General features: G+C 45.3%; 2 protein-coding genes across 2 annotated transcripts; both read left to right on the top strand.

Annotated features, from left to right (window-relative positions):
- Positions 1 to 372: 372 nt before the first annotated feature.
- LOC109733450 (CASP-like protein 4D1) lies at positions 373 to 1225 on the top strand. The gene is made up of 3 exons (XM_020292679.1): positions 373 to 545; positions 695 to 833; positions 983 to 1225. The coding sequence occupies exons 1-3, from the start codon at positions 373 to 375 to the stop codon at positions 1223 to 1225; spliced, it is 555 nt and encodes a 184-aa protein (XP_020148268.1).
- A 3919-nt stretch (positions 1226 to 5144) lies between these two features.
- LOC109733331 (putative UPF0496 protein 5) lies at positions 5145 to 6520 on the top strand. The gene has a single exon (XM_020292528.3). It carries the CDS (start codon positions 5201 to 5203, stop codon positions 6293 to 6295), a length of 1095 nt encoding a protein of 364 aa, XP_020148117.1. The 5' UTR covers positions 5145 to 5200; the 3' UTR covers positions 6296 to 6520.
- Positions 6521 to 15134: the final 8614 nt, after the last annotated feature.

The following is a 15134-nucleotide window of genomic DNA, read 5'->3' as shown; positions in this document are numbered from 1 at the left end:
TTTAGTCCTAATACTAATGTTGGTGTTCAAGAGGATGTTTGCAGGGATCTAAATATAGTTACAGAAGCTCTACCAAGCACTTATTGTCATTTGAGTCCTCCATCCACATTATGCTCACGCATGCTGTACATCCGTACTCGTCGTCTAGCTGGGGAGACGGGATCAAAGTAGCCAGGTGTGTACTGTACATCCGGCGTTAATCCCAAACCGTCTTCCAGCTCCGAGAAACGACGATCGACAGGGTGCCTTGAATTAGAAGGCCAAAATGTGTCGTTAACCCCAAGTCCCCAGCCGATGATCAACTGGCGGTGCAGGCAGCTATGTATATATAGCGCACGTCGTCCTGCGGAGGTGGCTACCACTACCGCTACCATGGCATCCTCCAAGATCGTCCTGCCGTCTGTCATCCTGGCGCTCCGGCTAGTGGCCATGCTCCTCCTGGCCGGGTCGCTCGCCCTCATCGTCACCGACAAAGTCGACGTCCGCAGCGATCTCTTTGAGGGCGGCCGCTTCGTCTTAAAGTTCAAGGACATCTACACCTACAGGTGAGCTGAGCGAGCGAGCCACCGTGAGCATGCATTCGTATGTGCGGTAGTATATGTTGTATTTAGCATACTCAACGATTGTTTAAATTTGATGATTAGATCGTATATGTATTGTATGACGAACAGCACTTCTGTCAATTACATTACAGGTATGTCGTGGCTATTGCTGCCATTGGATGCGCGTACAGCCTCGTGCAGGCACCGCTCGCGGCCGTTGCCATCGCTACGAAGAAGAGAGTGATCGGAGGGACGGCAAATCTGGCGCTGTTCCTCATATGCGCCGACGTGGTAATTAAGCTAGATTTCCGTCGAGTACTGTATATATAACTATATATAGAGGACTACGACTTCGGACCAATTTTTGGCTAGCAAGGCCAATAAACCCGGACGGTGGAAATACTAGTAAATGTTAAGTTGATCCATGCAATTCCTCGCAGATTTTTGTTATAGCTTTTGCGACTGCCGCTGGGGCAAGCTACTGGTTCAGCACCGACGCGGATCGCTACGTCGACGAGCTGTATCCGGACAGCTTGACGAAGGCTAACCCGGACTTCAAAAGGCTCCGCCAAGAATTGGACATGTTCTTCGTGCGTGCCTCCGCGGCCGCGTTGCTCATGCTGCTCGCTGCCAAATGCACGGCGGCCGTTTTGGTGATCTCCGTCTACGCTCTTGTCAAGTAATCGTGCATGCAGTTCCTTTGTCAGCTTATATTAACTAGCGACACCACATACGCATTTGCACTGCTAGATTGTAACGTAATGTCTACCTATCTCACTAGTATTAGTCTGTTAAGACACTTGGTCAAATTATAAGTTTTCCGGGTATGAATGCTCATGATGATTATTTAACATCGCGAGAAGGATGTTGCCCAAATTTGTTTGCATTGTAATTTGAGAAAGGTGTGGCTGCTCCCGGGTGTAGGTGCACCCGCATGAACAGTACACTTGAAAAATATATATAACTAAATCAAAAAAAATCTAAAATTTTGGGACATCAAACTAGATCAAAAGTTTTAGCTTCCTGCAAAATTTCGTGACCAGATAATATTCGAGGAGTCCTCAGCAAAAATAACAAAATCACTCCTCAAAAGTGAACAAAACTTTTAACAGAGATTTTGTTAATTTTTGCTGAGGGCTCCTCGAATATTATTTGGTCATGAAATTATACAGGAAGCTAAAACTTTTGATCTAGTTTGATGTCCCAAAATTTTAGATTTTTTCAAGTTTGGTTTATATTTCTTTCAAGTGTACTGTTCATGCGGGTGTAGGTGCACCCGGGAGTAGAAAATCCAGTCAATTGAACAAAACATTTAACACAGATTTTGCTTTTTGCCGAGGGCTCCTTGAATAAATTTTTTGTTGACAAAGAAGACAGTAGGAGAGGCTCGACAAAGAAGACAGTAGGAGAGGCTCCTACTGTTTTTGTATTACTCACATATAAATACGGTGGTTACATGGTGGTGGTGGGGGGGGGGGGGGGGTGGTATATACAAAGAGGGAGAGGGGGGGGGGGGGGGGGGAGGCCGGCTATGGAGAAGTTACAAGAGAGAGTTACAAAAATCAAGCACAGAGGCAATATGTGCCCCTTTAACCCTGTGTTGAAGAAGCCAAAGTCTTTTATGAATCTATCCAGCCAAGATCGAATGGAGGGGGCTCCTCGAATATTATTTGGTCACGAAATTATACAGGAAGCTAAAACTTTTAATCTAGTTAGATGTCCCAAAATCCAGTCTCACACCTTGTAATTTGGTATCATCGTCGTAGCAAAATCTCATATATATGCATTGCTAAGGAATATTTCATTTTTGACACTTTAAGTTTGCAAGGTTGAAACAAAAATTCGACTCAAGTGTATTTTATTTAGAACCCTAGTAACTAGTACTCCCTCCGATACTAAACCTGCGACATTATTTTGGATCGAATGGAGCGAGTAGCAATTTTAGCATTTGTCTGCGGAACAACATGCAGTGGCTATCGGGACAATCGACCTTGGGGAGTTCCTTATTACGGCCTGCAATCATAATCCAATATCTCCTGGCAATTTCTTAACCTAAGACTAGAATCGCGCTCCGTGAGTCAATGTGCCTATTTTGTTGGTATTCGACAACCAACCTTCCTTATAAGGTCATCGTAAACACCACCAACTACTCCTCAGTTCCAAAATTACTGTCTTAGATTTGTCTATATACGGATGTATCTAGTCACATTCTAGTGTTAGATACATCCGTATCTAAACAAATTTAAGACAAAAAATTTGGGACGGAGGTAATATATTTTTTGTTGCCCCTTGCTCTCATCTATGTATCACTGATACCCGCTCTCTAGATAGCGGGAGCACAACAGGATTGGCCACATGATGAACGTGATCACTGCAATCGCACATCGCCTTGCTTCGCAGGAGAGCACTTGAGCCACTGGCCATTTGGTGGTCTTTTTCTCTCTCTTTTTTCGGTACGGGACTTGAACTTGTTGTATGGACGTGTTGGTTGCTTTATTTATAAAGTGGGGAGAAAGTATGTTTCAAGATGTCTATATCACAATCGTTATCTAGTTCCTAAAGGCACCGGATTTGTGAAGTGTAGTGCGAAGCCCGAAAGTTCTCATGGGGCAATTCATCTTCATCCTCGCCCTGCTTCAGCTCCAACATTAGCATCCTACTCTAGCCCCGGTGCTCCAAGCAGAAGTTGAACGCAATGTTTCGTGGTCTGTGACACTACTACCTTAGCCCGGGTACGGCTAGAGTGTCCTATGCCGATCCGCCCACACCGCTCTGACCTAGTGCCTAACTAGGTACGCAGTGTAGCTCCGGCACCGATTTTACAAAGTGTATCCTCGCTCGTTAACATGAGAAGGGGGGGAGGGGGGGGGGGTTAGGGACGGCGGTTTCTAGTCATGGTTCACACGAGGGAATGATACATCGATTGCTTTTTAACATCCAGCTATCTCAGTTGGGTGAGCAATCGTCACTGAGATTTGTGGTGTCGGTTTTGTTTCATGAACCGACTGAGTGGTTAGTGGGGGCTGGTTATTTAATTATTTATTTTGAAAAAGGGCTTCATGTACCGACTAAAATTCAAGATTGTACTAGTGATAGTTTTAATGAAATATAACATATATTTAGTTGGTCGAACCAATAATCAAACCGGAGCCTCGAAGTGCATGCACCCTAGAAACTACCGCCGTATCCGATGATGCAAAAGCTTTTAAGTGATCGCTCCTTCGTTCACAGGTTGCACATATCCAATAAAAGCTACTACGAATTTCGTGAAACTAAGCAAACGAAACACATGAAAACAAACAATCTTGGTGGAACGAAAAGCGAGCGGTTTGTGGATCTTAATCGACCGTGCAGCTGGTAATGACCACAACCAGCACCAACCTACCTGGATCAGGTAACCATTCAACGCAGGGAAAAGGTGCATGCCACCTTTCCTTTTTGTTTGTGGCAACAAGGTGCCACAGCTGTGACATTGCTCACACTTGCAAGCAACGGTGTTTTGATCAAACCAGCTTGCTGGAAAGCAACATGGTTCCAAGACACATCGTTCGCACAAGCATATGCCCCCTTCCACAAGCATGGACCATGTGCCGGTTCTGCATGCGTACTCTTTTTATTCTTGACTGGTCGATCTCAAGGGCAATTCAACGTGCGTTTGTGTGCTATCATGGCCTGCTTTGTCTAGAGAGTGAAATGATGTTGTAAACGTAGTGAGTAGGTTCCTAGCTAAGGCCATTGTTGTCTCCAATGTGGAAGACTTGGGCCATACTTGCGCCTAATCTACACAAAAGTTGGCAATGGTAACCATGCGAGCGACAGTGCAGACAACACACATGGGCAGCATGTGTAGGGGTAGCTTGCCCTAGGACACCAAGGGACACGTAACTGTACTTGTGGCATATGCTATAGCTTCGTTCCTAAGGCAATACTGTACGTCCCCTAGAGGCCTAGACCGGTGTAAACAAAACAGAGTTCCTGTAGCAAAACAAAATAGTGTTATGGCAGCCTTGTTCTTCGTCTTATTGTCAAGTTTATATGTTGTTTCATCAATCAATACAGAGAGCAAAGGTATCCATCCCTCTTTTCGGGTAGAAAAATCCAATGGCCTCCAGGAGATGTATACAAAAATGTAGCGGGTTTTAAATTTCTGTTTCACAAATATTTTAGCCACGGCCAAAATCATTGAACTTTACTGAAATTTTGTTGTTGCAGTTTTTTTTACTTGGGCCAAAAGATTCAAAAAAATACATTTGAATTTGATTGAGATCTAACCAAATATTTTAAATTCAAAACATGGCAATGGCATACTCGTCGACCTGGCATGGCAATGGCTCAGGCTGCAACCTTGTGCAAGACGAGAGAGAAGCAAGCATGCGCGTCCACCTCTGCAATTTTTGCACACACGTCGGCCGCTCCTTGGGTTGCTTCCTCCGGTCGCCATTGCCGGCCCCCACCACCCTACCAAGCTTCCTCATGCGTACAAGCCATCGACCGTGCCCCTTCCTCTCCTTCACAGCGTTCACATACTTCCACATTCCACGACTATAAAGTTTGTCAATCGTGAGCGCGCTATTCTTACAGAGCATCACGGTCACAGTACGCCACTACGCTCGAAGCTCTGCTTCTTTTCTTCTTGAGTTCTATAAGGTTCGCCGGCCATGGGGAACCGTCATGGCATAATGAGGCCGCGGCGGCTGAAGATGGCGAGAGCGACGGGGGAGAAGCTGGGGTCGTACGAGGCGGCGTGCAGCGCGGACCCGGAGCTGCGGAGCTTCGACGCGGCGCTGCGTCGGCGCGCGAGCCTCGCCGTCTCCGCCGCGGCGTCCGGGGTGGAGGTCCGGTCCATGTCCCTGGGCTCCCTCCGGGAGGTCACCGGCTGCCTGGTGGAGATGAACCAGGAGGTGGTCCGCGTCGTGCTCGCCAGCAAGCACGACGTGTGGGGGTGCCCCGAGCTGTTCGCGCTCGTGGAGGACTACTTCGACGCCAGCCTCCACACCCTCGACTTCCTCGCCGCGCTTGACAAGGCCCTCCGCCGGGCCCGCGACTCGCAGCTCGTCCTGCACCTCGCGCTCCAAGTCCAGGATCCGGCGGTCCGGCCCGGGCGCGTGCTCGGCGCGCTGCGGCGGTTCAAGGAGGCGGCCGGCGGCGAGCCGTTCACGGACGAGTTCTTCGCCGCGTTCCAGGCTGCGTACCGGCAGCAGCTGGGCATGCTGGACAGGCTGCGGCGGCAGAAGCGCCGCCTGGACGGCCGCCTCCGGTCGCTCCGCGTCTGGCGCCGCGTGACCGGCGTCGTCTTCGCGACCACCTTCGCGGCGATCCTCGTCTGCTCCGTGGTGGCCGCGGCCATCGCGGCTCCGCCCGTGGCGGCCGCGCTGGCGGCCGCGGCGTCGCTGCCCGTGGGCTCCGCCGGGAAGTGGGTGGACGCGATGATGAAACGGTACCGGGACGCGCTCCGGGGGCACAAGGACGTGGTGGGCGCAATGCAGGTCGGCACGTTCGTCGCCATCGAGGACCTGGACAGCATACGCGCGCTCGTCGGCCGGCTCGAGGTCCAGATCGGCTCCATGGTGGACTGCGCGGAGCTGGCGGAGCGCGACGAGGAGGCTGCGAGGTTGGCCATTGAGGAGGTGAAGAAGAAGCTAGAGGCGTTCATGAAATGTGTGGATGACCTGGGGCAGCAGGCGGACAAGTGTAGCCGGGACATCCGGCAGGCCAGGACCGTCGTGCTGCAGAGGATCATTCATCCCCATTAACTGCTCAAAACCCAGGAGTAGACATCAGAGATGTGATTCGTGATTCATTTCACTAACATTCAATTTAGCCTCGTTTAGTATATTTTGTGGTTTCAAGCGGCATATACATTAAAATAATTGAATTTTTTTTATTCGGCAAACATTCGCCATATAGGAATATTACCCAACGCAATACTCATTTTTTGTCCAATAAATTGAAATCAACCTATCATAGTTTACTGAAAACCTATTTGGCAACCCAATGTCCTCTCTTGCATCCCACTTCTCATGTGATTATATCCATCCGATCACTGGCGGAGCTAGCATGAACATTCATGATATTTTGTATTAGAAGGGTCGTTGTTACTGTGTCTAGGGCTATAGCCATAACTGTTCTAGGCATGTCTTCGCCACTGCACCTGATCGATTCACCGTCCTCATTTTCATCATGTACGTGCGTTCATTCTGGTGTCGACCGCCTTGCTTGTTTTTCCCTCTATATACTATTTAAAAAATGAAAGGTTCCATCTTTCGTCAATTTTTCTCCTTCGGACCTTTTCGCCCAACCTTTCACCTGCCACCGAATTTTCTCGAGTTTTCATTCCCTTATGATTTTTTTGACAGAAAGACAGTAAGGGAGGCTCCTACGGTATAATTGGTGCAACGAACCCAAATTACAAGTATCATGTCTTGAACCTGGATGGCTGGAAGGGCATCAACCCTTTCCCCTTATGATTTTCATCAAACCAATCTTTGATAACCCAATAAACCAGTTCAATCTATTGTATAGCAATAAATTCATGGTCCGTAAATAAAATGTTTTTAGGGTAAAACCTGATATCGGTAATACATCTTTGGTAACCCAGTAAATAGCAATAAATTCATGATTTGTAAACAGATAAATGGTAATTGATCTCTTAAGTTTGGTAACCCAATAAAGATGATCAGTCACGGGAACATACCTATTTTGTTAGTTTAAGCAATGACAGAAAATCTATGCTTTATAACCAAAACATAATCTTATATTGTGTATTCGTTTGGCATCAAGATTTGTCCCCTATGGTCCTCTTATTTCTGTAAAACTAGAACAATGCCCGTGTGTTGCAACGGGATATAAATATTCTAGTACGTAGCTTGTGGTTTACCTATTTGTAAAAGTGCGACGTGTAAATAAATATTCATCAAATTCTTCCCATGAATTATCTTATATTTTGATCAGAAGTTTGGTAAGTAAATTAAAGTGAAATTGGTTCAGAAGATAAGTATATTAAGTTGATTGATTATCATAAAAGGAAAGTTGGACGAAGGGGTGGTAGAAAGAAAGGTGAAATGGGAACCTTACGTTCTTTTTAAGTAGTAGAGATATTTTGATCAGAAGTTTGGCAATTAAATTAAAGTAAAATTGGTTCAGAAGATAAGTAAATTAAGTTGATTGATTATCATACAAGAAAAGTTGGATGAAGGGACGGTGAAAAGAAAGGTGAAATGGGAACCTTACGTGGCAACGCATGTGCACATACCTAGTTTGATAAGATGATGCAAGGATGAGGACCTGACCCTGGCCGCTAAAAACTCGATCGATCCACTTCAAATTTTTCTTTGGTACAGGTGTCCATTCTAGTTTTTCACCCTTACCATTTTTTCAACAAAAACAATGCAAGGATTGGGATTTGAAATCTTTTTACTGAAAACAGGCCAAACTAATCACATTGGCCAAATAAATAACTAGTCATCACATGTGTTGGGTCAAGAGAAAGAAAACTTGCTTTTCGACCATTCGTCTCTCCTAAAAGAATCTCCCTTATTATCAAATTACCAATCAAATTGATAATCTCGAGTTTTTCATCATCTACATCACCCAATATGGAAGAAGAGGTGGGACACATTGTACTGTTTGATGGTGCTCATGATATGGTTACCAGCACGATTGTTGTGTAGTTTCCAGACTGCTTATGCTAAAGTTATCGGGTTGCTCGTTAAAGTTATCAGCCTTCGCATGTTATAGTTGCCAGGTTGCACATGCTACAGTTATCAGGATGCTCATGCTAAAGTTACTAGACTACACATACTACAGTTACCAACATATAGCGATCATGTAGTTATCATTTTCGATGTAAAATAGCAACACGTCTATTATGTAATTACTAGGCTGCTAATGACATAGTCACCGGGCTACCCATACAACAATTGCCAATATACTGGTTATGCCATTATGTAGTCACCCGGTGACACACATAAAGTTACCCGACTGCTCATGGTCTAGTTACCAATATGGGTTATTATGCATTTATCAAGCTGCTCATGCTATATTACCAGGTTGTTCCTACAAAAGTTACTAGATTGCTCATACTATAGTTATCAAAAGCTGCTAATGCTAAAGTTGCCAACTTAACAGTTATGTAGTTACAGGGCTGCATGGGATATAGTTACCAACGAGGCTATTATGTGGTTATCGGGCTGCTAATGATGCTCATACAAAAGGTACCAGGATTTTTGTGCTAAAATTACCAGGATACACATACATCAGATACCAACATAGTTATTAGGCTGGTCATTCTATAGTTACCAAGATTAGACAACTATAGCTACCGACTTCACATGCTACAAGTGAACAGTGTGTTTAGGTCACAACCACCACCATAGTAGTGATGCGGTTACATGGGTGGTTATGGCGAGGTCAAGTTATTTTAAACAATAACTAACCATGAGTAGTCCGACAACCCACGTGACTTTTGTTGGTAACAACATATTAGCAATATCAATAACTCTTGTAGTACCAGGTGATAAGTTTCGACCACTTATTTTTTATTAAAAAGTTGGAATTGAAAAAGTCCGGTTTTAAGTCCTATCACTTCAGTGTCAACAAGTTGGTAACTTATATATGGCAATATGGTAACTTTGACTCGAAATAAAGTCATCAAAACATAACTACGTGGAATCTAGTTTCCAAAATCTCGTAGCGACGGATTTAACGGTGAAAATGAATTTTTAGCCCTGCTTTCCGTTTGAGAGATAAATATTATGCCTTTTCAAAATATAAAAAGAATTATGCAGACATCATCTGTTGTGTTCTCACTTGCATGGATGCATGGATGACTGGTAGATCGTTCTGAAGTGCACCTAACCGGTGACTATTCACATTTTATTAGGGATTTAAAACAATGCTAACCATGTATCCTTGACTAGCTGATACATGTACATATTCAAGCATATGCTTCAAAACATGGTCCCCGCTTGAGTGGTGGGATCACAAGGAGATTTTTCGGCAACAAGTATTTTGATATAGTGAGCGTCAGGCAGCCAAGGACATGTTTACCCTACATTGTTCGTGGTTTACTCTTCAGATCGGTCCTCTAGAACCTTAGGTTATTTTCTTTTTAATCAGTGTCAATGTGTATATTTCTAATTGACTTGTTATTTCATTAGATCATGTGCATCTTAGATGCAAAGGTTGGTTTGTGTACTCTATAACTCTATGCCCTGAAAGAATGTTTTTTGTCAAGAAAAAATACAGGCATGACACCATTGATGGCCACATCAGAGTTTACAAGGTCGAAAAGACTGGAACTGAGTCGTGCCAGGACATGACAATATTTGTTTTTATAGACACGCTATGGCATGCTAGATTATGAGTGCGTGGTCACATGATATATTTTTAATCTATGACACTTGTAAACAGGGGCGGAGCTACATGCAGGCAAAACGGTGCCCTGACCCGCCCTATCCAAGAGAAAACCAGTGAAGAGTGGATGGGAAGCTGGGCTTTGAGAGCAATTATTTTGTGATTTCCTTTGGCCTTGTTCCCTCTGGTCCGCCCAACAAATTATGGGTAGCTCCGCTGGTGCTTGTAAACAACAGTCACCTCGCCTCCCTAATAGAAATACCTTGCCTCGAGAGGTCATAGGCGTTACCATAGAGGGCCCACCTTCACATGGATAACACTCCCCATGCCAGCGTCATCAGCAAATTGGATCGCTTGAAGCAAGCCGAAGCTTCAATTCAAGAGCACATGTCATATGAAAAATTGCCCAGCGCTAGGCGCCAACTTACCATAGGAGAGAAAAAATAGCCGCCTGCCTAGCCGATCGATGCAACAACCATACATTGTTTGATCAGGAAACAATCGGTCATGCTTCTATCGCTTGTTACCCTAGAAACGTCGCTGCACAAAATCAACACCCTTGTCGTATCCACCACCCTCTCACAACAGTTCCTCGTGCTATGCCGCACTTGCCGTTCAACTCACAATACCCACCACTGACTTGTCGCTCCACTCATAGCATCACATTGCTCTCATCACAAAAAGCCTCTAGTTTTTCGCTCGCAACAGCCTGCTGCCCATCACATCATCTGCCATTCCAGCACTGCTTGCAATAGCATAGGCCTTGGAAGCATCTTCTCGACCATTGTTGCAGAGGCATCTTGGCCACTATCGCAGCATTCGGTGGCAGCTCGTATCATCCCACGATCGGCACATTGCAACGAGAGCCGAGGGTGTCGGCCATAGAGCACTTGGTTGTGCCTGCAACATTGACTTACAGCAGTTCGCAACCATGTTGCAGCAAGACTCCTCGGTCTCGGGGCATCATCGATCGCCGGTCACAATAGGTAGAAGCACATTGGTGGCCGCCTTGCAACATCCTGCACTGTTTGCAACACTGCCTTGGCCAGACTTGCAACACCATCACCGGATGCAACTGTCGCAATGCAGCCATTGTGGTCGTCGCCTCACAACAACAACTATATCCACGTTTGTGGAACATCTCTTACCGCCTTGCGCAAATAGTCGTTGATGTGCAAGTGCACAAGGCGTTGTAGAAATTTCGTGACAAGTAAGGTGTCAGGGAGCGAATAGTAAGGAACTACTAAGCCCGTAAGTACGTTGTCACCTATGTTGCTCCGTAGACACCCGAACGGAAGTTTGAAAATAATCCACTCTATCGGATTCTAGGGAAACGATAAAAGGGCTCACAACTACAACAAAAAGGTAAAACCAGAATAAAAAGACTAAACTAAATGAAGGCAGACTTTGAGTAGTAAAGCATTCTCTAGCATTCCGATGTCCTCACTACTAGTATGATCTACACAACATATGCAGAGCATAATTCTACGTATGCATCTCTTATCAGGTCCAAGTAAAGATACACACTACATGGAGTACTCTACGCACACATGTGCCACCGTCGTAGTTTCCCCACGCCGTTTTCACTATGGTTGATAAAGGTTTCTTCATGGACACAGCCTTCTAGGGTTTGCCGCTTCTCCCCTACCGATTGCAAAGGCAAGGAATGTTTATATTTTAACATATTCTAAATATATATTCCAAAAATTATTTTAATTCTAATTTAAAAGGTGTTCATTGCACATTTTAAAAAATGCTTATGCAATGTAAAAAAAAATGTTCTCCCAACTTTTGGAAATTGTGTATACTATTAAAATAATGTGAGTGACATTTATAAAATATTCATGCATTTCAAAAATATACGTAAACATTTTTTAAAGTGTTTATGCATTGTAAAAATTGTTCGGTTAAATTTGTAAAAAAAATGAACCATTCAAATTATGTGTGTGATATTAAAAAAATGCGTGCATGACATGTTTTAATATGTTCATGGCATTTTTTAGAAAAATGGTAATATGAAGTAAGCAAATGTTACTGTAATATAAATAATATATCGTACCATTCTAAAAAGGTCAACATGTTAAACGTTTGTTCAAAAAATGTTCAAACATGTATTTAAAAAAAAATAGCATGGATTTTAAAAATGCTCAACATGCATCGAAAAAATGTTACGCGCGTATAAAAATGTACAATGTGTATCGAAGAAAGTTGACATGTATTTATAAAAAGAATGGAAACCAAAAAGAAAATCTGATGAAAACCACAAAGGAAAACACATAAAAAAAGAAAAACCGCGTGAAACCTTTCCAAAACGGGTTAAAAATCAACGAAAGGTTCCACGAACTGGTGCATAACCTTCTCAGAAGCCGCTCCTATACCGCTATACTTGTTACAGCGAACTCACTAATTGAGGAGTACTCCTTGTCACTCCCACCTCCTCAGGTTGTGACAAGTGGCGCGCTACATGGGCGCCACTCGTTGCAACATGTGAGTTTTTCTTTTTTTTCGTAAATCCATTTATTCAAAACATTTTCTCTCTTAAACCGTGAGTCCAAATCTTGAACCATTTTCACCATTGGATTCCTCGCATCGAGATCTTCAAAACTAGATCCAATGTTGATAGGTTTTGACAAAAAAAATCACGAAAAAACGGACGAAAAAGCTAAACTGGGAACATTGTTTCTTCCCTTTACAAAAGAGGTACGGTCGTGCCTCTTGGGAAATCATAACCGTGCCTCCCGCAGAAGTAAAATTGTGCCTCTCGCCGAAGAAAAAAAACAGAAAACACATTTTTTTTTCCGTTTACGAGAGGCACGGCAGTGCCTCTCGCGAAAGCACGACCGTGCCTCTCCCGGAAGCAAAACCGTGCCTCTCACAAAAAAAAAAAGCGTTTTTTTCATTTTTGAGAGGCACGACCGTGCCTCTCGCGAAAGCACAACCATGCCTCTCATGAAAGCAAGACCATGCCTCTCGCTGAAGGAAAAACATACAGAAAACATGTGCTTTTTTCGTTTTCGAGAGGCAAAACCGCGCCTCCCGTGGAAGCAAAACCGTGCCTCTCGTGAAAAAAAAAACAGAAAGCCGTTTGTTTTCGTTTCCTAGAGGCATGGTTGTACCTCTCCCAAAAGAAAAACCGCGCCTCTCGCGGAAGCAAAAAAACGCGTTGTTCACGCAATAAAAAAATTCAAATTTTTTTGTCCTAAAAGCTAAGGAAGACCGGTCGAAAACAAAAAAGTCGACAAAACCCAAAAAAATTTGTTTAAAAACCCGAAACACATGCGAAAAAATAAAAAGAAATCCGGAGGGAGCGCCCAGGCCGCGACACGTGGCGGCGACTGAGAACGCGTCAAGTGGCGCTGATCGTTGTGATGCTCCCGAATGAGCGCTCGTCAACTAGTTGCTCCCTAGAACCGCTATATCTCACATCCCTTTAGTGTGCAAATGCACAAGCGCCTCCCCGCTGGGCCTGCCGATGTGACAAACGCTAGTGTAGCGAGCGCTCTGATGGTATTTTTTTATTTTAAAAACTGAAAACAATAATTAAACTTTGAAATGTTTATTCCGAACATTTTTTAGGAACAATTTATGAAAACATGGACATTTTAGTAAAATTGTGGAAATTATTTAGACGCTGTGTTTTTTAAATATTGAAAAACAGAAATAGTTAAAACATAACTGCGGAAGGCACAAATATCAGACTGATTGTCCGTGGAGTCCTCCGCACATATCCTCAGGGCAGCTTCAACGGTGTGCCTCAAAGGTTTGGATTGTGGTGTTCAGACGTTATTTTTGTTACCCAACGCCATGTCACAAACATTCACGCATTAGTAGAAAACAGTGCTTGGTCCTGGGCAGATGAGAGCATTAGTCCCGGTCGTGTTACGAACCGGGACTAATGGGAGCATCAGTCCCGGTTCGGGAGGCTAGGACGCCGGCCGGGCCTCGACAGGCATCAGCCCCGGTTTGGGGCGGACCTTTAGTCCTGGTTCCAGCCACTAACTGGGACTAAAGGGGTGATGCTCTTTACTCCCGGTTGGTGTCTGGAACCTGGACTAAAGGGTAGGCCATTAGTCCCGGTTTTAGACACAAATTGGGACTAAAGTTTTGCCTATATATATCCACGCCCCCCCCCCCCCCCCCATCTCCTCTGTTTTTTGGCTGTGGAAGGGTGGAGGTGTGTGCTACTCTATTCTTTGCCTATCTATGCACATGAGGTGTTCAATGAAAATGCCCGAGCCACACTTAAGCTTTCTCCTCTCCAAGCTCGGCCTCCAAGCTACATTTTTCCTAAAATTTGTCTAGGTTTGGCGGTGCACTAACTACACAAGTGTTTAAAAGGTTAGCAACTTCATCCTTTCATCTCTCACTGCTAGTTTAGCTCATTTCAAATGCACTAGAATTAGAGTGGTTTGTGGATTTTAGTGAAGGAGTGTATTGTTGGGGATCGTAGCAGAATTTTAAAATTTTCCTACGCTCACCAAGATCCATCTATGGAGTGTACTAGCAACGAGGGGAAAGGAGTGCATCTACATACCCTTGTAGATCACGAGCGGAAGCGTTCCAATGAACGTGGATGACGGAGTCGTACTCGCCGTGATTCAAATCACCGATGACCGAATGCCGAACGGACGGCACCTCCGCGTTCAACACACGTACGGTGCAGCGACGTCTCCTCCTTCTTGATCCAGCAAGGGGGAAGGAGAGGTTGATGGAGATCCAGCAGCACGACGGCGTGGTGGTGGATGTAGCGGGTCTCGGCAGGGCTTCGCCGAGCTTCTGCGAGAGAGAGGTGTAGCAGGGGAGGAGGGAGGCGCCCAAGGCTGTTGTGCTACTGCCCTCCCTCCCCCCTCTTTATATAGCCCCCCTGGGAGGGGGGGGGGGCGCCGGCCAAGATCCCATCAAGGGAGGGGGCAGCGGCCAAGGGGGGAGACTTGCCCCCCAAGGCAAGTGGGGCGCCCCCCCCACCCTAGGGTTTCCAACCCTAGGCGCAAGGGGGAGGCCCATGGGGGGCGCCCCAGCCCACTAAGGGCTGGTTGCCCTCCCACTTCAGCCCATGGGGCCCTCCGGGATAGGTGGCCCCACCCGGTGGACCCCCGGGACCCTTCCGGTGGTCCCGGTACAATACCGATAACCCCCGAAACTTTCCTGGTGGCCGAAACTTGACTTCCTATATATAATTCTTCACCTCCGGACCATTCCGGAACTCCTCGTGACGTCCGGGATCTCATCCGGGACTCC

The sequence above is a fragment of the Aegilops tauschii genome, chromosome 2, assembly GCF_002575655.3.
Source record: "Aegilops tauschii subsp. strangulata cultivar AL8/78 chromosome 2, Aet v6.0, whole genome shotgun sequence".
NCBI lineage: Eukaryota > Viridiplantae > Streptophyta > Magnoliopsida > Poales > Poaceae > Aegilops > Aegilops tauschii.
This window is presented reverse-complemented; position numbering and strand designations above follow the sequence as displayed.